Genomic DNA, 26648 nt, shown 5'->3' with positions numbered 1-26648 from the left:
CTTGTCAAATTGGTTTGTCAATCAAAGTACAAATGTGTCTATCAGTGTACAAAAATACTACAAGTATGTTTGAGTGTGTGCATGTGTTTGCCTGTCTATCAGTGTGCAAGTGTCTTTCTATGTCTGTAAACAAGCACATTATTTTGGTGTGTGTGTGAGTGTGTTGGAATGCATGTATGTTTGCCTGCCTATCAGTGTGCAAGTTTCTTTGTCTGTAAACAAGCACATCATGTAGGTGTGTGTGTGTGTGTGTGTGTTTGTGTGAGTGTGTTTGAGTGCATGTATGTTTGCCTGTCTATCAGTGTGCAAATGTCTATGTCTGTAAACAAGCACATCATGTAGGTGTGTGTGTGTGTGCATGTGTTTGCCTGTCTGTCAGTGTGCAAGTTTCTTTGTAGCACATCATGCAGGTGTGTGCGTGTGTGTGTGTGTGTGTGTGTGTGTGTGTGTGTGTGAGTTTGCATGCATGCCTAATGTCAGAGTATGTTGCTATGATTTTAACCCTGTCTATGGAGATAACGTGGCTTTGCTTTACTTAAATACCATACCATGAACTCTACAGGAGCTGTGACAGTATACTAGTCAAATATCTGTAGATAAACATTATCTGAAACTCTTTAATCTTTCAAAAATACTGATTTGTATAACCAGATCTTTCAAAATCAGCTCTAAAAATGCCACACCATTTTTTAGTTCTTGTCAGTCATGTTTATAGAGTAGAACCTGAGATTTTTACTTTCTAAATTGGTTTATCAATAAAATTACATCACACATAGCCATTGGCAGTTTTCAAGTGTTTGATTTGTTAAAGTGGCTATATGGATGAGGATTGGGTATTTTTTTTGGATTTTTAATTTATAAAAGAATTTTATCATGGTTTCCTACCTGAGAAATCAATGGGAAACAACATAACTAACATTAATTAAACAACATGGAAGTATAAGCCATGCAAACAATGTTGTTTCACATTGATTTTTCAAATAGGAAGCTCTGATAAAATTCTTTTACAAATTAAAAACCCAAAATAAATACCCAATCCTCATCCATATGGCCACTTTAATAAATATTTAGTTTAATAAAAGTGTCATGTCACTGGAACAAATTACCAATAAAATAGAAAAATCATACAGCTACAGGGGTTTCAATGTCCATGAGATTGAGACAGCATTTAAGTGTATAACTATTTCTTTTTAAAATGACAATCTACATTCTCCTGGCATACTTTTTTAAACCTGGAGCGCCATTCCTCAGATATTAACCTGAAAAAAAAAGAAAAAAAAACTTTTGTGAAAATATGAAACATAATGTTAGATTTTTACTATTGTTTTGATAATCTGTTTTGCATTATACAACACTACATAGTATTGAAATGTAACAGATCACATGAATGTACGAGTACTAACATTTTAACTATACACACAACAAACTTTTGATAGCTGAGAGCTTTCAAATGCAAACAGTCAGTCTTGTTCACTCATGATTGATAGATGGCGCTGTTTATGATCAAGTCAAATGAATGTATGTTTAGTTTTTTCTTTAGTGACAACCTGTTTTATGCACTGGAAAAGGAAATTGAATTACTTATGAGATGGAAAAATAAATATTCCATGAAGTGATGCTCAGCAGCAAGACTCAGCATTAATCTTAAGAGGTAAAAGGTAAAAACACTGGTAAATTCACCTGTCCATGTTTTCATACACGGTTGGAACAAGAGCTCTAACATCCTTAGCTGCATATTGGATCATTTTATCAGACATCGGTCGCCGACTCCAAAACCCCTGAGTGTATATCATCTTCTTCTTGAAAACTTTATCTTCTTTGATAGGATTTGTTGGACCTCCAAATAATTCACAAATGTGGTTCAAACTAGGACTAGATTGTCGTTTCTCAATGTTGTGTTGCTCAAGTAAAATTTGATAAGCACACTGTGAATATATACATAGGGATAAAGTTTGAAAATAAAAGTGCAAACAATTTACCATCGATCTGTCTGGTAAAACATAAAACAGACTATTAGTCCAAGTTTGATATCATTTGCCGAGTTGAGAACATTTGATATTATTTGCCAAGTTGAGAACATTTGATATTATTTGCCAAGTTGAGAATATTTGATATTATTTACCAGGTTGAGAATATTTGATATTATTTGCCAGGTTGAGAATATTTGATATTATTTGCCAAGGTGAGAACATTTGATATTATTTGCCAAGTTGAGAATATTTGATATTATTTACCAGGTTGAGAATATTTGATATTATTTGCCAAGTTGAGAACATTTGATATTATTTGCCAAGGTGAGAACATTTGATATCATTGCCAAGGTGAGAACATTTGATATTATTTGCATTTCTCTGTTTGAATATATCTGAATGTGACTTATGCAATAAGTCCTGATTTATACATGCAGTCATATTTATATAACTTTTTCTACTTTCTTCTACATGACCATCATTATCCCTCTTGCATACCATTCACTGAAGAAAATGTTAGCATGTCACCAATATCATTGACTTACCTCAGTGTCAAACACGTTTCTGAGTGTAATTCCTAGTTCATCATACAGTGTTGTGCTGTCTGATCGGCAGTTATGCATTACCTAATGAAAAATACAACAACTGTGAATACCATGAAACATTTTTTTAGTTTAGACTTTGTTCAACAATGAAGGACAACACATTTTATGAAGCAGGCTTGGTTAATTTGAACAATTTGAGAACCGCAGTATTTGCCTGTGAGCAAAACATCACACAGATATCTACAGCACATTATTATGATTATGGTGAGTGAGCTAGTCATGAGATGAAGAGAAGGAATGATATGTAAGCATGCCAAAGATATAATCAAATTTGACTTGTGTGCTGCAAGGACAAATTGAAATTAAAAATTGCTCTCTAAATAATATAATTTTGTGTAAGTCCTCTATACATAATCCTGAAACCTGGGCAGGGATATGGGGCTGGGCTGTTGGGCTAGGATATGGGGCTGGGCTGTTGGGCTAAGCTATGGGACTGGGCTGTTGGGGTGGGCTATGGGGCTGGGCTGTGGGACTGGGCTGTTAGGCTGTGCCATTTGGATTGAAAAATGAAATGAAATGATGATTAATAAATAACACAGAGCACTACACTAAGGATTGTTTTGCTACTGTCTGCTATTCTTAGAAGAACTGATGGGAAAATTGAAATCACATTAGTAAATGTCCATATACCATATCTTAGCTTCAGGGAATTTTTCATGTAACCCCTCCTACCCTGCAAGAAGTATATAATTATAATTATAAAAAAAAAGTTTTTATAGAATGGGTAGACCCCCCCCCCCCCCTGGCAAAATGGCCTAGCCCAACAGCCTCAAGTTTAGGATACGCTATCTATACCTTTACAATTTGGTCACTTTCCAACAACTTGGCCAGTTTTCCTTCTTCAAAGAGTTTCAACTTTTTACCACTGGCTACGATATCAAACAAGTACACTTGGCCATCACATGTAGCCAACTGAACTAGAGATAGTTTACCACCTCGACCTGTTGGAAGATAAAATGAAAAGGTGATGGATGACAGAGACCATCCATGGTGCCAGATTATGAGTTGTGTGGACTAACTTTGCAGAGACCACCAGATTATGAGTTTTGTGGATTAATGTTGTAGAGACCATCCTTCACACCAGATTATGAGTTGTGTGGACTAACTTTGCAGAGACCGTCCTCAGGGCTACATTATGGTCCTGTGGACTAATGTTGGAGAGACCACCCTTAAGGGCCAGATTATGAACACAACAATATTTCTTTCATAAAATTCATGCAAATTTTACTTCAACTTTGTTGAATTGAACACAACATATTAAAATCAGTCATGAGGTCTAAAAACACTGAAAATAACAGAAATAATCATACACCCTTACCCAGATTTTCCCCTTCACAATCAACAGCTACAACTGGACACTGTGAAACCTTACTCAGAATTTGATTGACAATAGATGCACATTCGCCAGGTGCCTGAACAATTTGAATATTTCCTTGATATTGGGATGGGGTATTTGTTGAGGAGGCCATAAATGGGCTTACAGCTGACTGTAATAATGTTTCAATCTCCTCTTTGGTTTTTGTTGGTCTTAAACTCACATTATCACCAACCACTTCAAAGTACTTTGTTTGCTCTGACAGGAACTGTCTAAGTAAACTTATGCTTCTACCAAGGTGTTCTTTGATTTCTCTCCTGCATTTGGTGAAAGGCACTTGTCCTAGAATACTAAAAAGATCAGCAACTTGTCTTGGATTTTTACGTGCTAAATAAATCCTGAAGAAAGCCACTGCTTCTCCCACCATGTCCTCAGAAAATCTGGTTGCTGATGATGATGCCATTCAAATGGTTGCCTGGTATCCTTGTAGCACTCTTTTTAAAAGAGAAACCATAAAACATTTCATTCATCACTTTGCTACAATGGATAAATTTTGAGCAAAAAATGAGTTTCAGAATGTTACGACATCTTCAAAAAAAGAAAAATTGTCTGCATCACACACAACATAAATTTGGTGATGGCAAGCAGACTTGTTCTTGAAAATTATGATAATTGTCTATCTGACAGAAAAGGTAAACTGAGAAGGAAGTTGAGAAAGGAAACTGTAGCGTAGTGGTTAGCACACAGGATTAGCAGTTGGGAGGTCACAGGTTTGAATCCCACTGGAAACAGGGGATTTTCTGTGACCGACCCAAACCCAGGGTGAGTGTTCTACAGACTCGATGGGTAGGCTGTATCACTCAGCCGTGTCTCACTCACAAGACGAGTGCGAATTTGGGGGGAGTCCTGGAGTAATGACTCGAAAAGTCGGGGACGATTACTCACACGGAGCCCGCAGGTGCTATGTTTGCCGGGCCTGGGTGACTCTGGGATAGCCTGTGGACTGACTGGGAAAGCCTTGACAGTTCCACAGCAACGTGATATAGAGCGTGCTACATAGCCCTGTCACGTAGTCCCAAACCTGAATGTAGCATTTGTGTTTGTTTGTTTGTGTGTATTTGTCTGCATAACAGAAAATCACTGGGAGGAATTCCCAGCACAAAAATTTTTTTGAAAAAAAAAAAAAAAAAAAAAAGAGAAAGGAAACTGATAAAACAATGGACTAGCCATTTTTGTAATTTTATATTCATAAAAATATGTTAATGGTTGAAGTATGATTGATATGTTTAATAACCCTAACTCTACAAGTGTTAAGTCACTTCAAAATATTAGAAAACTTGTCTACCATACCCCAAAAGCTATAGGAAATCAAGGCACATATCTACGAGTGTGAAGCTACCATCATATTCATATTCATATTCACTTTCAAAAGTTGACCCCTAAGCTCAATCTCAATATGATGATGGCTTCACACGTTCATCATCAGATTCGAAGTCTTCCGAATGGGTACGAATGCGAGTTCGGCAAATCACATAAAACCGTCATTGGCAGGTTGAAATCATGCGATTGTGATTACTTTTCACTTGAATTGCATGGATTTGCATGCTCCCTTGTTATTTTTGCCAGAGTATCCAATTTGCTCCATGAATTACTGTTGTCATGGACCATTATTTTTTAACAGCAGCAAGTTCGAATCTGTTGATGACAGTCCGGTTGTTGGTGATTTCTCTACTCACATCGACGAGCGAGCAAGCATAGTTGAAATCATGGAAAGGTAAATATATCAGTCGAGTTGATTTCTTACATTAGCTTTCATAAGATCAGTTGTTACTTGGCGAAAACATTCGTGCACATGGTCCAAGCCTTTCGTCTCGATCGAGGTCTCATCACGGAAAGTAGTTGTGCATACGATACTCCCATTTGCACATGTACTTGTTTTTGTTTACAAATACTACGTCGTGTACTTGTTCAGTTCAGGTCAGCGGTATTTGCCAGGACAAGTTGTAATCATTAGGAATTGATCTATACTAAAGCAACCCTCTGATCCCTAAGTAAGCATTGCCAAACCTAGTCTGGATGCCAACTGTTGCATGTTGTTTCTAACCCTAATAACTCTCTATGGTGAGTCGTGGCAGGTACTATACAGATACTGTATAGTATTACGAACTACACTACGCCAAATAACACCATCATGGCAACCAATCATTACAGTGTAACGGAGATTATATGTCTTTTATACCAATTACAGAAACAGAGGGTGTATTACTACCCATATATCTGTATACTCTACAAAATAGTTGTGATATACTTTCTTCTATTGTATCCATTCATGTGATGTTGATGTCAATAAATTTTCTTTTACTTTTCAGACCCAGACAAGTATGGAGTAAGTTTTGGAAAAGGAATAGAAAGTCATTAAAGGATAATTGCATGTATAGTGGATCTGGAAGTTTATTTCTGAACACAACAAGACTGCAAAATATCAACAAATACCATAGATATGTTTACTGTTAATGTATAAATAAAAGCCACACTAATTAACTAATTTGGATTTATCAGTATGATTCTGTGACAAATACTAGTGAAAATGGCCACTCTTTAATTTTAAATGTACACACTTGGGGAAAAATAGGAAACAACAATTTACAAAAATAGTGTCAATGACATTGTGTATAACTGATATTGAAATTCAAGTTATTATCAGAACAGGATGTTCAATTGAATATGTATATCTGCCAGGTAGTTTTGAAGTTGCACATTTTTTTTATAAGATCTCAGAAATAGTATATAAACAATTTTGTATTCGTTTCATCAACAGTTTTCTTCATCTAGATTGCTCCCTAACATTCTGACAAAATTTTAATGTAATTACATGTACGCATTTAGTTATGTAGTTTTAGCCTCTTGACAAGAAATACCATTTTAGGCTTTTAAGGTGTTATTGGCTTGAATGATTCTTCACCTGGACACACCTACAAAATTTTCCGTCAAGTTTAAGATTAATTTGCCCAGTACTCCTCAAATTGAACTTTTTTGATAAAATATCACATTTTTAAAATTTTAAGTGCTTCAGTATTATCAGATCATCATGAGTATAGGTATGAACATTTCCAAACTAGAAAACCTAAATAAAATCCTCGCCAACAACCAACACACGTTTCACCAGTCAGGCAATGGCACTATAGTTTTGTATTGTACCTTACATGAGGTGTGTGTAGACCTTGACTTGAGTGATGTAATATCATACTGGATGACCTTGCATTGGCTGGTTTCATGGTAAATCACTCTTTTTGATACAAGTGTGGCCCTATTTTTTGTGTTTCATAACTTTTTCATGCCAACTATGGGCCGGTAAGTCAATTTTTAAAAAAGATAAAGAATAAAAAATCATCTTTTTCATGTTTCTCAGGCTCTCCTTTTCCTCCTCTCTATCTTACTTTTATGGGATTCCTGGTAACAAGCCCATTCCCAATTTCAGCCCCCTGCTTTCATACTGTCCGCCATGAAAGAAATGCTCTTTGTGAACAAATGTTGCCACCACCACCCCATGTACATGTAAATGGCATCAACAAGTCAAGATTCTTGTTTATTCTTGCTGTTCCACAAAATATTAAGGGTGGGAGAAAACAAAAGTATTTTTTTTTTATTTTGATGTGGGAACTGAAAATTTGGGTTGGTTGGGTACTGAGAACCAGAACAAACAAGTGGATCACCTAAACATGATTTCTCCAGTCTGTACACACTCAGTACAATACCCTGTACAATCCAAACCAAATATCTAAACATTCTGGCAACTTTGTTTTATAAGTCATATACACACAGAGAGGTACTTGCATTCAAAATATTTTGCCATGCTTATATCACTTTTGGATTCTCAAATATCCAGTATACATGTACTAATATTTTGGTGTAATTTGGAATATTGACATCAGTTGTCTTGGTAACAGATTATTGCTACAAAACAACTTCATATGCAAAATGAATGCTGTTTTCACATTTCTCTAAATGTATGTACATTTGGCTTTTTACAGACTGATTTTCAGCTTTACCAGTCATATTTCAGTATTCAAAAATGTTTCAGGGAAGTTTCGAGAAAGTGCAAAACAAATTATGATGGCCTTGAAGTTCCACTATGACCTTCAGCTTGAATCAAAAGGGTCATGTGATCATTGAGTTCCCTGTTCCCTAATCACATATGTACACTTACTTTAATTACGACTAAAATATTTGTGGGCCCACCGTCTCCAGTGAGTTTGCATAAGAGAATCAAGAGTGGCAACAACAGTTTTCTGAGAGCCCAGATGTGAGTTTTATTTATTTATTTATTTATTTTATCAGATGACCACTACTTTGTCATGAAATTAATTGATGTGCATCTGTCCCATATAATGTGTTAACTTTGTGCAAAGACTGAGAAATGACAGTGCATGCATAGAAAGACAGATGGAGGGAACCAATTGTGATTTAACTCTCTTGAGTGTCGCCCATTGGAGGTTAATACTGATCACAAACCCACAAAACAGAAATACAAGCAATACAATATTCATTTTCGAAAATTTATTTCTTAACAAAATAAGTTGCAATACACAACTGATATTAATTTTAAAGTTTTAAAAAAAAATATTTAAAAAATCTTAAGCATCACTTGGTGTTATTTAAAATAAGCAATAATAATAATAATAATACTTTATTTTTCTATAGCGACTTCCATCAAAACAATAACAAACCGCTTCACAATAAAATATATAACAAATGATTTAAAAATACAATGATAAAAGTAAGACCAGCTCGATACTTGTCAATACTTGCATTGTATTGACATTACATGACTTATATTGGCTAACTTAACAACAATAACATTATTACAAAAATATACATGGCTACAATGTTTCCTGAAATGTATCTTGCCATTATATACAGTATGTACATGTGTATGGTATATCATTTGGCAATTTGAGCATATATTGTACTGAAATTAGCAGAAACATGGACATCTTACTGCGAAAAGCAAGATTTCAGCGGACAAAGAGAGACTGACTAAAAAACAAAAGTGTTGTTCTTACATTTGCTAGATTACATGAGTCAATGATTCCAGTGGTGTTTTTGTCATGTGGATCATAATCCTGGAACTAAGCTAGTGTAGAGACATTGGAAGTCTGTACAAATGACTGCGGGAGCCCCCCCCCCCCCCCCCCCCCCCCCCCCCTTCGCTAGCTCTCTCAATCCTTCCCATCAGAAACATGAGCCTACTGTGAGCATAGACTTACATCAATGTCCTATTATTTATGACCTATATCTGCAATAATAAATTATAATTTACTGCTACCCTAGTTAATAGCTTTAGTCTGGCTCGCTGCACTCACACTTTTACAAATCAACCATCTTGCACAACCAGTAACTCTGGTACATCTTGATTCCTGAAAAAGGCAAGAAAATATGACATCTATTAATTCAATGAAACCAATCCTTAATAAAACCAAATTCTGCTTTTTTGCACATACAGTGTTTGTCTATAATTTTGACTGGTTAATGGGAAAAAATACAAGTCTTTGTTGAGGACACACTCCTCCAGAACTACTTTACTTCTATGTAACTGAATGTGACATGATTTTAGAACAACTTTGTAGTAATAAATAAACATTACAATGTTTCTTTGGTTGAGAAATTACATAGAGTGTAACTTCACTGTAAGCACTTGTTTCTCTGTCTGTCTCCCCTCCCTCCCTTTAATATATCTCCCCTTGCCCCTCCACTCTCTTGCCTCTCCCTCTTTCTCACTTATTGATGACTTAGTGATATCTGTCAATGTACTAGTATACATAAATATTTTGAAGCCTAGAAGTTGAACTTGTTATGGAAACTGAACAAAACAATGCATAATGGGGTGGTCCAACATATGTGACATATAATAAAAATGTACATGAAATTCCTTTCTCATTATCAGGTTATTCAGGGTAGTTGTTCCTTATAATATATTTCAGCATGAAACGCTATCAGATGATTATTGATTAAATATGTACATAGAGTTTTGTTTAGAACATGCCATTGAGTGATTCTACAAAAATAAGGATAATGATATTTGAAATGTAAAACTTTTTTCAAAGTATGTATAAAATAACGGTACACCAATACAATAGCCACATTAGTATCAGAAATCTTGTATAATGTAATAATTTGTATGTTTATCATATGATGTGGATTTCATGGTATTCTTCTGTCATTCTAATACTTCAGTCAAGTGATTGAAAAATGTGAAAAAGTGCAAATGTGTGCTATGAAACTGCTTCGTGATGAGTTAGATTCCAAAGCATACAAGAATTACAGTCGAACAGTTCAGAGGTATTATCTATGTGTTAAAATCTTTTTGATTAATTTATCAAAATCATTCTATGCTATGAATGAAAATAATTCATTCATGTGAGCAGATACAAAAACAGGAAGTTCAGTTTGAGTTGTAGCATTGTTCTTATCATTGGGTTTTCACCAGCTAATGTAGCACCAAAAAGAAGAAATCATGTTTATGTTGTTTGCGGTTACAAAATGGAATCATTACAATGTAACTTTATGATCGTAGATGTACACACAACAATACTGTTAAGTGGTCATCGCGTATGTTGAACTTTAAGGGTAACATGATGATGTAGAGCAACAATCAACCATAGACAGTGCTCCACTGTCTGTGAATCAACATACATTTTCAAAATACAATACTTTTCAAGTTGTAGGTATGTTCAGATAATTACATGAAGGACCAGCTGGCTCCTTTCATATAGGTTAGTCCTAATAGTAACTATTAGTTACGGCCAAAACACTGGTCTGAGGGGAACTGAACAATTACAAGTATAGTATTAGTACATCAACCACTACATGATGTAATATTTGCTTGTAAGTTGTAAACAAAAACAAAGATCATGGGAGTATTGCAACCCGTATTGTAAGTACAACTACTTTCCGTGATGAGACCTCGATCGTGACGAAAGCCTTAGACCACGAATGTTTTCGCCAAGTAACAACTGATCTTATGAAAGCTAATGTAAGAAATCAACTCGACTGATATATTTACCTTTCCATGATCTCAACTATGCTTGCTCGCTCGTCGATGTGAGTAGAGAAATCACCAACAACCGGACTGTCATCAACAGATTCGAACTTGCTGCTGTTAAAAAATAATGGTCCATGACAACAGTAATTCATGGAGCAAATTGGATACTCTGGCAAAAATAAAAAGGGAGCATGCAAATCCATGCAATTCAAGTGAAAAGTAATCACAATCGCATGATTTCAACCTGCCAATGACGGTTTTATGTGATTTGCCGAACTCGCATTCGTACCCATTCGGAAGACTTCGAATCTGATGATGAACGTGTGAAGCCATCATCATATTGAGATTGAGCTTAGGGGTCAACTTTTGAAAATGAATATGAATATGAATATGATGGTAGCTTCACACTCGTCACATATCTGCATTGTGCAATATACTGGATGTAACCTTTGAACCTGATCGAATACATATACACTCCTCCAAGTAAAACGAGGACGTTTGGATTTATAATAGACGACATATTCCAAGGAAGGGTTATGATATAACATCCCTGATACAAAATATTTAAAACCATGAATAATGCATGTATGCAGTGAAACTTTGATGTTGACATGTAAATCTCCATTCTATGAATGAGGTAGATTTCCAGACAACTGTTATACAAATCCAATGTACGTGTAACATTGGCACTAAACCCGGGACGACATTCACTGGACATTTCTGATAACAAAACAAATAAGCTATCAAGGTCCCACAGACTTGACATATTGAGCACTTGATTTGTGAAGTTATGACCCAGCTGTGTAATGTTTTACATCGCTTGAATTTGATGATTTGTGGTAGTTACTACATTTGTAGTTGTAGGCTCTGGGTACCAGTCGACAAGTCCATGCAAAGGACTGACTGTTTCAGGACAAGATATGTATTTCAGATGAATACCTTGGTTTCTCTGTTTTCACTCCAAACCAACACATGATTACACATCCATTGGTTGGGTCAGGACCCTATCTGACTGGCGCATCACACACACCGATTAGCTCCATCTTTCCCGTACACGTCCAATGTTACAGCGCCCTCAGTATTATTTTGCTCCTAAAGTTGAAAGCGAGGCGGATAAGTACTAAAAAGATGGCGGCTGTAGTGTTTTGAGTCAGCTGAGCATAGCACAAGGTTTCTTTTTTATCAATACTTGGTAAAGTCTTTGGAAAGATAATTTCAGCGTCTGTCACAATTCTTAAGACAGTCGGAACCTATATACCAACTGTATGTCAGTCTAGGTGGACCTTGCTTCGGTAACGTGTTGTGACGATAGAGTATTGATCCGGGGCACTGATTCGTCCTTTAGTCGTAGAGTGTAAAATTCAAGATGGCGGAATGCACGAAATTAAGTTGACAAGAAACTTGTCTAATAATTTCATGGATATTGCAGATTCATCTCATATAAGAACAGCGGAATGTAAAAGAAGAATACCAGTTTACTTGTAACATAAATTGTCTTTGGAAAACCGGCATAAAAGAGGCAGCGATCGTGCTTACTGTTGTGTTACTTGTTGACACTTGATTTCTGAAAAAGTATCGTTTCAAAGTTTACCGAGGGCGTACGTTTTGTTTGTTTCACTTGATTACTTCCGCAATCACGTGTAGTAATCTTGTTGCCCAGTTCACAAAGTAAGTGGATAACCGGCTTCGTTTATATCTAATGTATCCACGTGAGACAGTTTTATTCATCACCTGTCGACGTGCTAGTCCATGATTACAAAACAAAAGTTATAGTAGAATTTTTGGTTTACCCGTGGATTCAAAATGACCGCCGTGGCTGTATTTACCTGTCGTCCGAATTCGCATCCATTTCAAGAACGTCGAGTGCCTCTGAATGAGCCCGTCAAAGTCGGGCGGTCAGTGGCACGATGTAAACCCGCTTCGAACAATGCAATATTTGATTGTAAAGTCCTATCCAGGAACCATGCCCTGCTGTGGTATGAAGGGAGCAAGGTGAGTTCAATTATTATTGAAATTATCTTTATTTCAGGCCATTTAAATTTCCCATAACATAGGAAAAGATACAGATACAAAAAACAATCCAGAGTAAATATGAGTATTTCAAGGTTTCAGCACTTAAACCTGGGGAAAACAAGCTATCAGTGATAACACAAATATGATTAAGTTCAATGTCGATTGAATTTGATTCCTTTTGCACCAACATTCGTGAAATGTAGAATACATGTAGCTAAGCCCTGTTCTTCTGCAGTGTCCATCATTCATCAGTAGTTACTTGTTTTGTTATACTGATGTAAAAGACCTAAAATGTACAGTATACTGTCAGGATGTCCTTTGATAAATTACATGTACTGCCTATTATATGTAGTTACTGTATCCGAGGACAATATATTGCCTCCCAATATGAAATGAATAAGTGTGCTTGTATATCTCAGGGTAGATTAGTTGAAAATGTTATAATATGCTGGTGATACATGTACATATACGTATTAGTGAACAGGGAATCAGGAGATATTTATCAAAGACTATTTATAGTGATACTTTGCTTATGTTGTTGTTGTACATGTAGATAGATCACTTTATGGTTACATCAAGTCCTGCTTGCAGATGGAGGAAGTTGGGACTTGGATTCTAATAATGTCCCTTAGTTAGAAGGCAAGGGACATTGTCAGAATGGAGACCTGAGTAACTTACTGTGTTTGCAAGCAGGACTAATTTACATCCAGTGTGTCATGTAACAACCAACCAAGGGGTCAATATGTGGAACTTAATTAATCACATATATGTTTTAGATGAGATACATAATACAAAAATAATATTTGTTGGGAAAGATAATTGGGTTTTTTAATAAGATCAGACAACACACTGTGAGTACAAAGAAATACAATGTTTTGAAAAAACCTGTGGGTATTATTATCCTCATAACCCCAAACATAGCCAGTTGTGACAGCATGGTCTCCTGTACTGTGTGTCATGTGTGAATTTTAAGGTCTTTGTTTATACAGTAGATCTTACTGGCAGACCTTACAGACAGGCAATTAGTAATAATTGGGGTGTTTGCATGCCTACATGAAACAAGAATCTGTGTCAAAAATCTTAGCATGACCAGTTGATAATCTGTTACAATTTAGTATTTACTATAGAGAGGCATGCATACACAGTGACACATTACAGTACAAATGTAGATGTTAAATTGTATGCTTTGTTTATTTTATTTCAACAAATAAAATGTGGTCAGCACTTAAAATGTTATCAATATTTGATATTCTCTCTACCATTGTGTATATTTTTAAACTGATATTAAGTTGTAAGTAGTTGTGCCAATCAGTTTATTTACCATGAATAAGAAGAAATCAATTTTTGCCCCAGTATATGTATCATTAGGTGATCACTTATGTATATTTAAAATCTGTAATCATCAATGATATACGACAACCATTCACCAAGTCTTTACAAGTCCAAATGGTAACCGTAGTAAATATTCAGCACATTTTTCATTGGATGACCACATAACCTTCAGGAAGTATATAAATATATGTTAATGGGAACTGTTTGTCAAGGGAATTATAAACTGTCATTTAATACATTCCAAATGCTTTGTTTTTGAAACTCTAATATTACAAAATATCACAGGTCATTCGAATCGTATTGCGTGACATCACATGAACTTCGGTGAACATACAATCATTTCCTGCCTCAACCTCACATCAAACATTTATCAGTTTACACAATGAAGTATTTCCTAACTCTCATTTACTTGGTTTTTTTTTTTTAACCAAATGATTCCTATGGTTTCTTGTTTATCTTCTTAATCAAATTTGTTAAGATGTGATGTTGTCCATATACGCCTATCCTAGTACATGTATGAACAATCATCATTGAGTTTGAGGTCTACACATGATCTTGATGTTGAGAGACACATGAGAAGTTGTGGTTGCTCATTTGACTGTAATTATATATTTTATTATGTATATAGAATTACTGAGCTGTAATTTGATTGGTGGTTCACAACATAACTTGATTACCACCTGTAAAGTTATCGATTTAGACTTTCAAAATGTACGTAGTATTTCTGGCAGTGTCATGTATACAAGTAACATACAGCATGCAAGTACATGTACATACTTCACAGTACATTTTTAGACACTTTCTTTTAAATCATATACACAGGTAATATAGAACTAAAGAGGGAAAATAAACACATGCATTATCTTGAGTGTTCATCTAACTTTTTACTAAGTTAAAATCCACATACATTGTATGTATTTGGTGTCAAAATCAACTGTTTGAGCAGTACATGTTTCTCATTACTTTAGTTACATTTTCAGAGAGGTAAATTACTGACAGGAATTGAATTTACCTCCTTAGTTACAGGAAGAAAGATAAGACATGATTGTCACTCAGACAATACCGTCTCTGCTATTGTTGAGGACAATATCAACAGACATGACATACATGACCTTTCACCATGTTGACATGCCAAGAAGATTAGAAAACACTACACATAGTTCAAAGTCTAAGCTTGGACATTGTATGTGTACACTCATTGTTTTATCCCTTTCAATTCTAATGGAAAAACACACATAAATTTATGATCTTATACTATGCTTGTACAGTGTACATTTGTGTACATTCATCAAAAGAAATTCAGCAATGACAGTGTACATGCATATCTGTATATCCATATAAAAGTCTATCATTTTGCGTAAACTTTACCAAAAAAAGTTCATAAAAATTCTGGCCACAATAAAGTCATGGTCAAATTACTTGAGTAAATATTGGTAAAATAAGTATGAAACAAAGAAAAATAAAGTTGATCAATAACATGAGTCGTAAAAGTCTAATGAAATACAAAGTACAATGGTTCAAATTAAAATGTCATTTACAAGGAACTAAATAAAAAGGTAGCTATATGTACACAAAATATAATTGGTTTCAAATCTATTTTGGACTGAGTTAGTTTAGCTTTAGTGCCTGCCAGTGGGGACACACATGTATTGGTTCAATGTCCCATTGAGGCATGTCATAAGATTATGTACATTCTTCAGTAATGACCTCAAGGTCAGTTTCACAAAAGTTGCTGACCTCATTTTAAGAAGCAAGTGAGTGCTTGTGAAAAAGTAACACCAAGTACATCAAATCTTGTAATGTGTATATTCCAAAATTCAATCATCTCAGAGTTCAATCATATCTATGTAAAGGTCACTATTATGATGTTTGACCCAACAGATTGACTGTTGTGTTGTGTCACCCATAACCAACATTGCAGTCATTGTGATTGTAATTAGAACAGTAGCTCATATAATTGATATGAAATCATCTTTTTGTATTCTATTTTGATTTAAATTTCCAGGACTGACAAGAATCAGCACATGTTTAGTACATCTAGTGAAAGAAACGTACATGTACATGTATATGTCAAATGTGTGTAAATGGCATATAAATTATACTTGTCAAGTTCTTAATACCTTCTAAACAGTGTTCTTGGTTTTCTTCAAGGACAGATAACAATACAGGTTATATGTATATACCTTGAATGCTAAATTTTTGTGAACTGTTCAACAATGGACATCCATCACTGGCAATCAAGTCAGGCAGGTTATTGCATGTGTTCTTGGCAAATCATTCATATGGTGCCATTAAGTAAGTGGCCATTCAGTTTCACCCTAACAACTTACAGTATAAGCTCCATATATTATGCTGTAATTATCATCTAAAATAATGGAATTACTGTCATGATATATCATTGTCATGTGTCACCAGACTTGTAATCATGGTTAACCTTCCCACTCTGGGTTAAATGCCATTGATTCCTAGTGGTGTAAATCATTAATGCTTGTGGTTCTCTGCATTGGCGATGTTTTGCTATGTTGGTCAACCAGGCTTGAAACCAGCGACCAGGTCATGATGGTCTCTCAGAGGTTACTCACCACTACCTATGCATACTTGCGACAAACATACACATGATATAATTTTGTTCCTCCCCTTTGTGTTTTTCCATCATTGTTACTGACATTTCTCCCATCATGCACATTGATAAAAGACAGTGAATGGTAAAGTCTTTGTATTAATAAAAAAGAAAGACACAATGATGCTAAATTACCATAACTTACAAATGTATGTTGCCGTATTCCAATATTTCCAAGGACAGCTGTCAATTGATGGTATATAATGTGATGTATAAAGTACATGACAGAATTACACATTGCTGTAAACCAGTGTCTCACCAGTAGAACCAACAATGTCCATTTTTTCAGTAGTGGTATTCAAAATACTATGTGACATACATATATGTTATGTTCTACATATCTACTGTCATAGCCTACAGTAGTATCACATTCTTCATCAGAGTATTAAAGTTATTTATTTTGTTCATATACATGTACTATTGTAATACATGTAGCATGTTCATACTTTCAGAAAGTCAATACAAATCGATCTAGATGTACATGTACATGCATTCTGTAAAGAACCATGTCTTGCCTGCAACAGATAGTCAAATAGTCTCAAACTTATCACATTCAGGAATCCATGCTATCATGTGTCTGTATGTCACATGTTACTTTGCAGTGGGTGTTTGTTCCAGGTTATTATTAGCAAATGTTTATCACACTTACAGGTGAGTCAGAGTCGTGTGTGTGTACAATGTACATGTACATTACAAACAATACACAGTTCCAAGAGTATTTCAAGATACAAAATGTACAAAAAAATGTATATGTATACAGTAATAATGACGATGTCTCTTCTCATGCAAAATAGTGTAGGATAATACATAATAGCTGATGATTTTGAAATAAATACAATTAGTACTACTAGTAGTTATAACTATTAAAGGGGCACAGGCTGAGTTTAGATGGTTTTTGGACACAATTTTTGTTGCCTACGAAGTGTTACATATTGTATTCTACTTACTGAAGCACACTCATTTGTTACTTGATATTGGTATAACTCAATCCTGGTATTTAGATATAATAAGTGAAAAGATTTGATGACATAATTGTTGGTACATATAAAAAAAACTGAGGAAATCCCTGTCATTACATGAACAACATTATGAGTTGGATGGTTGGTAAAAAGTGACATGTCATGGCTATGTGAGAATCATTTTAAACACTGTACTTGATTAGTTTAGCCATGGTTTTATGTAAAGTATTTTGCATTACTAACCAAAGTAAAAAACAGTCTAAACTCAGCCTGTACCCCTTTAACGTAAGAATTAGTCCACTCATTAAAAATTCTCTCAATCAGTTTGTTTTACAATGTATTTGTATGTAGTACAAAGTTCTGCTCAATCAAGTACATGTATTAGCTTTTCTAGGTTTCATTTGTCTGCTGTCCAGAAAAGAACAATGTGCTGAATGGAGGGTGAATGTCTGTTTGTTTTTGTCAGACAAGTCAGACAAGAACAATACATTTTAAAGTAGAAAGAGATAACTTACTGCTTCCATTGTTCTTGTTTGTGAGCTGAAAAGAACAATAGATTTATTAGGAGATACCAGCCCTGTTCATATCTCTGATCCAGATCCATCCAAATTTAACTGATCCAGATCACTTTAATCTGCGTCCACACTAAAAACTTTAAAGATGGTTTCGATTCAAATTACATGAGCATACCTGTCCCCCACACTACCAACTTTGATTCGGATTGCTTATTATCAAACTAATTCACTCGAGCACATGCCTGTCCACACCAGGCCTAACTGATCACAATCTGATTCAGATTATTTGATCCAGATCAAACCCACCACCCGGTACCCAGAGTTGGCTTCGATCTGGATCAGTTAATTTGATTCAGATATGAATTAACCATAGATATGGACAGGTAAATTGGATTGGATCCAGATCAGATTTTGTAGTATGGACAGGCGTACAGTGTACACTGTAGTATCTGTGTATGAGGTCATGATCAGAATGATGTACTGAATGGAGGAAGATGGTCTTGTGTGTTAGTTGAAAAGAACAATGTACATGTATAGATTACTGTCAGTCTTACATTGTTTGTTAGTGTCAAAGTAGAGTTGTGGCAATGTACTATGTGTGTGAATATGTGTATATGTGTGTGTGTGTGTGTGTGTGTGTGTGTGTGTGTGTGTGTGTGTGTGTGTCTGTTTGTCTCTGTCTGTCTGTCTGTCTTTTTGTGTATCAATGTCTGTCCATTTACACAATGAGAAATGAACAATGCATTGAATTGGAAGTGACCTAGTCAAGATATTTTGTTAGTTTCATAGGCAGTATAGAAAAAGGCGTTGACGTGTGAAATACAATTGATAGTGTGATTCTAGACATTGACTGATTGAATGATTGGTTAATTGATGTTGATTAAGAGCAGGGACATTCCTGTATCATTAAAAGTAAAGTGATAGCATTAAAAAGTCTTTCCTGATTATTTTTTAATAAACTCATCAATCAGTCAGTTTGTTATTCATATATACATGTACCCTTGAAATGGCATTTGTATATACATTTAGCTATATACGAAAAATGAAACTATTTGAAATATTTTTTCTAAACATGGAAAATCGGTTTTTTTTGGTCATGTTGGTCAAAGCAGATGACCTATAAATAATGAAACCAACAATAACAATAACAAGAAATAAAGAAAGCAAGACAATGATCGCAGGCTTAAATTACATACATTACTACACTGTTGATCAACAGCAAGGTAAACAACAACAACAAAAAAGATGAAAGCTCTAAGATGACATGAAAGTTAAAAATAATGTTGTTTGGAATTTTAAAATTGAAATTGCTGGTGGAATAAATAAGGGAACGTTTATAGAAATTTCTGCATGCCTGGATTAGGTGACTTAATGTACAAGCTATGTACTAATATGTAGGCTATGTGAATTAGAGAACTCAATAGGATTTACAAGTTACATGTAGATGTAGTTACCAGACTAGCAGTGGCACAGTTTTATGCTGTCACTTCAGAATTGTCCATTTTACATAATTTTCCTTTTTTACATAAGAACACTCCTTTCTTTTGTTTTCTTCATCTAAAAATATCCAGTGTACACTGAGAGTATACACTTCTTTTCTATAGTAATGTGATTTACATGTATATCATGTGTGTTAGTCTGTTACATGTGTATACAAAATGTAGTGTCAGTGAACATATAGCTCAGACCTCCTGTTTCCATGGAAATGTGATATATGGCATTATGTTTATAGACCTTCCTACTTGTACATCATGTTGGAAGTAATATGACACATGTTGTAGGCCTCCATCTACATTGTATGCTATGAGTGCATAATGCATTTGTAATATCTACAACTATGTTTACTGCGTAAATGCATTCTGCTGCATGACAGATAGGAATTAAACATCCATCAGAACATTTAAAGGGTTGTCAATGTAATGATGAGCATAATGCATTGTTTTCTATCCCTTGCATACACTCTGACTGTTTGCCCTGTTTACAACCATACGCTGACAGGTACATATGAAAGTCTATTAACCATACATATATGTGATGAAGAACAAAAGTTATATTAACACAAGTATCGCCCCAGGTGTACTTGGGTTATTACCACAGGTGGTACTTGACATGTACATTCATTCATGTACATTAATCACACTGACAAAATATAGAGATTATAATGAATTCTTATATGTATGACAAGCTTAATCAGTTGTGTGAAGAACACAAAAGCATGGAACTCTGAGTTACAACTTGTGACTTCCATGGGTTATGGATTATTAATACTCAGCTATAAATATGTTGCATTGTGCACTGCTCTCCCCAGTGAGATGCCTCTATCTAAGTTCACTCAGTATATGTTTACAATATAGCAGCCATGTTATTTATTCAGCTTATCTTATCCTTGCCTGTAATTCTTCTTTTCCATCATATCACTTACCATCTTTTGCCTCTAATCATGCTTTCCCCCTGTATCTGTGTTACAAAATGTATTTCAGACCATCACCTACTGTACTATTTAAGTGTATCTTAAATTTCAAAATAAACAAGCACATCAACCATTTCTCAGTCATCATCATGTTCTAAAATAACATGGTATGTAAACCATCCATTGTATGTAAGTTGATTGGTCACAAGGGTATAACATCATACAGGTACTCTCACTACAACACAGGCCAATTCCCAAGGGTGGAGCCTGAGGGAAACAATACATTCTGTGTTGGTGTGACCCCCAGGCCTGAGAGGGAAACTGATGCATGATGTTACATGAGTACTATCAATCAACATGTTGTGTTTTATAATAGATACACTACATCCAACAGGTACCAAAGGACAGTTGTTCCTGCAACAATTTACAGGAATCTGCAAAATCTTCTGTTGCCAGCAACACAATATTTACATAATGACTAATGTATCTTCGGTGAAAACATGAAATGTACACATGTTGATTTTTATGTCATTGGTAATTTATTTTGCGATAATGCCTAGACTGCTATTATCATGAAAAATTGGTAACTGGTTATGTCATTTTGTGATGAACCTTGCAAAAATGGTCAAAATCGTGTGACCATTATATAATTATACGAATTGACATATCAGGATGTGAGAAATGAATGAGGTTTGTAGTGTGTTAATTTATAATCCTGAAGAATGAATCTATTCCAGAATAGAGAATTTCTCAGAAAAAAATGAATTCCATTACTTTGACTTGAGAGTGAATGATTGGTTGCGTGTAGTATACATGTATACCATATACACATACATGTATACACGTATACACATACATGTATACACGTATACACATCTTTTACAGATTCAGATTCAGATTCAGATTCTACTTGTACATTGGTACATGAAGGCAAACACTTTTTTCATCATACTTGATGTACACATGGGTATACATGGGTATACATACATGTAATACATGTATACATGTATATACATTGTATACATGTACGTGTATGTTTGCATATACCTCTCTGCAAGGCAGATTATGGTGACATATGCAGTCATTCATACAGCGCCTGAAACCCATACTTCTCAACAGGATGTTTCATTTCCTCCCATCAAGTCTATGGAGCACCCACTTGAGTATGCCAAATACAAACTTATAAATATATTTTATGTATATCTTGAAGTTGTAGGGGGCTAACATGGGTAGAAGAATCTTATATGAACACCAGTGGAACAGGATATTGATTCATAGGGAAAAAGGTCAGGGCAAACAGGATTTGAACTATTCGTTTTAGTGAAAAAGATATGCCAGTGAGTAGTATGATACATAAGTTAGTTCTACTTTTTTGTGATGATAAAAGGTACATGTACATGTAGCTCTGGATATATATGCTACGAGGTTCGAGACATCTTCCGTCTCCACTATGGTTCTTCTCTACATTGTATCTCAAACAGCAAGATTTCATTCTCACGGATTTTCGGAATTAAAACCACCCATGCCCATGCTAATGACTATATAAATACAGAAATTAACTTTAAATCACAAAATTCAACCTATGTCTTGTGTATTCTGCCAATTCTTGTCTTACGTTTGCTGGAGCCGCAAAACGGACAACGGTAAGTCATGCAAGCAGACTAGCTCAATATTGCACATGCGCACAACCTTTTACACGTTTAAGCAGCTGTCATATCGCACGTTTTGCGGCTCCAGCGAATGTTAGATAAGAAACGACAGAATAGACAAGACTTAGGTTGCATTTAATGATCTAAAGTTTTTTTTGTATTTTTTATAGTCATTAGCAAGGGTATGGGTTGGTTTTATTCCCAAAATCCGTGCGAATGAAATCTGTTCGCAGTCTTGCTATTTGAAATAGGGAAGAACCATAGCAGAGGGGGAAGACATGTCGAACCTCGTAGCGTATACATCCAGAGCTACATGTGCATGATGTATTGGGTGTAATAAGAGTATAAATACATGTACTAATACCTAGCAGTTTTAGCTCATTGTCATCTCCTGATAGAACATGCTTGTCTCTGTGAATTGACAGATTTATGGTCTAATACTATAGCTGCATTGTCACTTCTAATAGTAGTTTCAATATTATGTAAGTTGTGAAATACTTATGTAAATCAGGAATAAAGGGCAAAGCAGAGGGTCTATGGGCAAAGTAATCTGGCGTGGAAATCCTTGAAGTGTGACCTACATTTTGTATATTATAGTTTTGCATGGATCCAGGCATAGCCAGAGTTATCATATTACTTGATTAAATGTTAATGCCAAAAAAAATGCTTTGCAATATGAAATGTATTCCTATGTGGACTCAAGATGAAAATAAGAAAGACTACACTACATTTGTCTATACATATGTACATGCATTATGCATGGTTTAATAAACTCATTGGTTAGTAATTTGTATTTCACATCATACACATATTTCCATACTGCAAAAAGCTCTCCCCAAAAGCAATACAACTGTTGACAGTATCCTGTGTGTATGTTGCATGTTTTGTGAATGCATCGATTGATTAGTGAGTACATGTGTGAGTAACTTCAGTGAGTTAATAGTCACAATGTGTGCTAAAGCCAAGTGTACTTTCTGCAAGTAGTAACATTCTCTTTATTCTGAGTTAGAGCACCCTCAAGTAAATGTGATAAATGCATTTTGATGATAACCGCGATAGTTATTCCCCATCATTACCCTGCTCTACAACTTGTTGGGAATGAGATAAGATTTTACTTCATTACCAAATCCTGACATGAGTGCATATACTAATGTTTGGTTTACCAGTGAGTATTACTATAATAAGAATTAATACTGTCTGCTGTGGGCAATAGATGTACACGTACATGCTACATGTACATGTGTATATCCGGCAGCACTAAATACAGTGAGTGTACACATGTATGTGAAGTTTATTGCATCTCATCGTTTCTCCATTTTGTGTCGCACTGTGAGTGACATTGTTGAGTCAATTCCATTTTGGTGATTTAGTTCACTCTTTGCACAGACCGGGGGTTCATATGGCCAGGACTTGAAATTCCTGGAATTCCAAACCACTCCAGGAAAGTCCTTGAACATTTGATTTATTCCTGACAATGACTGGAAACTGAAATTTAATCTTGGAGACCCTGGAAAAATGAATATATGAAATGATCAGTTTTAAAATGTGTGAATATATATAGCCATAACCGGGCAAATGAATAAATTCTCCTTTGTAACATGTCAAATGTCAATGTACAGGTAGGCTGTTCATTAGATGCACCACTATGCAAAATACTGCCAAAATACCAAAGTTAACCCATAAACTTCAATAAATATGAGAAATATATCCATGAAAAATTAAATTCCTGAAAACTCATGATGCAGCTGGACGTGCGCCTTGTGGCAGCCTCCAAAGAGCTCCTTAGTTTTCAGTATTTTTCCGCCGAATGTTGACGTTTTTCAATTCCATTTTCTACACTTCTGACCTATGAATACCCAAGGAGTACTTCTAACAAGTTGTTAATTCCCTCCAAGTTTTACTGCTGCAGAACTTTGCAAAGATTTGTATCACCGTGTGAGTATTCAGACTTCACTGCACATTTGCTGATTCCAGCTTGGTTAGTAAATCAATTCACACCTATTGTCATTCATAAGTTCTTCTGATCCACCTGTCAAGAATGCAGTACAGCAGCTCATTCCTGCACCTGTTGAAACCCTGTGTCTCAAAATTACCCTCTTCTGTATGGAACACGATAAAATCACTGGGTTTGAGATCTAAACCCGCAACACACAGAGGTAGGAGACCTGACTTTGGTAAAGTTAAAATCTGCAACCAAACCATTTCACCGACCGTGGACATAACTTCACAGGATAGACCTATTCCTTCAAGGATTACTACAAGAGTTTACAGACATAATTATCACAAGTTTACAGACTGTCCTCAACCTATAAACAACCTTCGTACTATTCCATCAGTCCACAGTGAACACCGTAAGATAAAACAGTACACCTTTCCTTCCGTGTTTTTGTGTAATCCACGCTCACTAAATAACAAACTTGATGAGTATCGATCTGTTGTTTTAGAGAATAAGTTTGATGTGTGTGCGATTTCTGAATCGTGGTTTCTACCCACTAGACCTACAGACTATTACAATATTAATGGGTACACCCTATTCTCCAAACCCCGTACTACTCGCATTGGAGGTGGGGTCGCCCTATATGTGAAAGATGATTTCCATCCTACGCCCTTGGATGTGGAAGTACCAATTGATTTGGAAATAGTATGGGTAAAACTTCGTCCAGCATTACTTCCTCGTAATGTGTCCATCATGATTTGTGCTGCTGTTTATTTTCCTGATAAATCAATGGAAAACCACATGACTAACCACATTCAAGATGCACTAGATACCATCCGTGGCCAACATCCAGATTCTGGAGTCTGTATACTAGGTGATATGAACCACTTGGATGTCTCTAATCTATGCAATAACAATAACTTGTCTCAGATTGTAACTGAACCCACTCGAGGGTCCGCCATATTAGACAAAATAGTGACCAATATGTCTAAATTCTATAAGCCACCTGCTGTATCATCACCCATAGGATTAAGTGATCACTCAACTATCATGTGGTTCCCACAAAAGACCATAAAAAGAGTTGCCAATAAAATGACCAAACGTACAGTTAGACCAATGAAAGACTCCGGGATTCGAGAATTCGGTGATTGGATCACTCATCACGACTGGGATGAAGTCATACAACCAACTTCCGCAGTTGACAAAGTTAACGCACTCTATGACACTCTTAACAAACGTATTCAGCAACATTTTCCAACTCGTGTGGTCAAACTCCATGCAACTGACAAACCTTGGGTGACATCTAAAACAAAGTCTCTTATTCGTCGACGTCAACAAGTATTCGATCCATCAAGACCAGCGTTATGGAGATTTTATCGTAATAAAGTGATAAGAGCTATTAAGGCGGATAAACGCGAGTACTATAGAAACAGAGTGGAGAGATTTAAGAAATCAAACCCTGCTCAGTGGTATCGTCAATTACGAGTTATGTCATCAAATCAGAAACTTCAACCGATCATAGCGCCACCACCCAATATCAACAAAGATGACTTTGTAAGCGTTGCCAATCACATAAATGATCATTTTACCTCAATTAGTGCTGATATAAACCCACTTTCAACAAAAGACTTACCCGCATATCTCCCTGCACCTTCACCTATACCACATATATACCCCTGGGAAGTCTATAAGAAGCTAGCTAAGATCAGTAACACGAAGGCAGGAGGCCCGGACAGAATACCAGCCAAGATCATTCGCGAATTTGCTTTAGAATTCAGCTCACCTTTAGCAGATATACTTAATGCTTCCTTCAAACAGGCGATTGTTTAACCTCAGTGGAAGAAAGCAGTAGTTGTACCGATACCCAAAACTAACCCTCCAATATGGAACAAACTAAGACCGATATCATTGACAGATCATTTCGCTAAAGTTGCAGAGTCTTTCATTATTGAATGGCTGATGGATGATATTCAACCAAATATTGACGTAAACCAATTCGGTAGTCGTAAAGGCCACTCTACCACTCATTATTTGGTCAAACTGGTTGATAGCATATTAAAACATGCTGAAAACCCCAAAAGTCTAACACGCGTAGTGGTCACCGATTTTAGTAAAGCCTTTGATCGAGTTGATCACAATGTTGCAATTCCTAAACTATTAAACATAGGCGCAAGGCCATCAATCATTCCATGGATTTCCGACTTTCTCTCTGGTAGAACCCAATGTGTGAAATATCAAGACACCTTCTCCGAGTGGAACTGTTTAAGTGCTGGAGTTCCTCA

At 35.7% G+C, this 26648-nt stretch overlaps 2 protein-coding genes across 2 annotated transcripts in view; one reads left to right on the top strand and one right to left on the bottom strand.

Moving 5' to 3' along the window:
* Positions 1-1054: 1054 nt before the first annotated feature.
* Positions 1055-11980, bottom strand: LOC144441690 (piRNA biogenesis protein EXD1-like). The gene is made up of 6 exons (XM_078131113.1): positions 11872-11980; positions 3894-4384; positions 3371-3516; positions 2516-2596; positions 1681-1925; positions 1055-1259 (listed from the first exon to the last, which is right to left on the bottom strand). The coding sequence occupies exons 2-6, from the start codon at positions 4351-4353 to the stop codon at positions 1181-1183; spliced, it is 1011 nt and encodes a 336-aa protein (XP_077987239.1). The 5' UTR covers positions 4354-4384; positions 11872-11980; the 3' UTR covers positions 1055-1180.
* Positions 11981-12070: 90 nt separating this feature from the next.
* The window catches only part of LOC144443393 (uncharacterized), a 53177-nt gene continuing 38599 nt past the window's right edge, over positions 12071-26648 (top strand). The window contains 1 exon segment of the mRNA XM_078133234.1: positions 12071-12924. Within this exon segment, the coding sequence (XP_077989360.1) occupies positions 12736-12924 (189 nt within the window). The 5' untranslated portion in view covers positions 12071-12735.

The sequence above is a fragment of the Glandiceps talaboti genome, chromosome 1, assembly GCF_964340395.1.
Source record: "Glandiceps talaboti chromosome 1, keGlaTala1.1, whole genome shotgun sequence".
NCBI lineage: Eukaryota > Metazoa > Hemichordata > Enteropneusta > Spengelidae > Glandiceps > Glandiceps talaboti.
This window is presented reverse-complemented; position numbering and strand designations above follow the sequence as displayed.

Coding starts and splice junctions, on each gene's coding strand:
- LOC144441690 (XM_078131113.1), bottom strand. CDS start 4,353: ATGGCATCATCATCAGCAACCAGATTTTCTGAGGACATGGTGGGAGAA. Junction 2,597..3,370: donor AAAGTGACCAAATTGTAAAG/GTATAGATAGCG, acceptor ATTTTTCATTAG/GTAATGCATAACTGCCGATC. Junction 1,260..1,680: donor GTGTATGAAAACATGGACAG/GTGAATTTACCA, acceptor TTTTTTTTTCAG/GTTAATATCTGAGGAATGGC.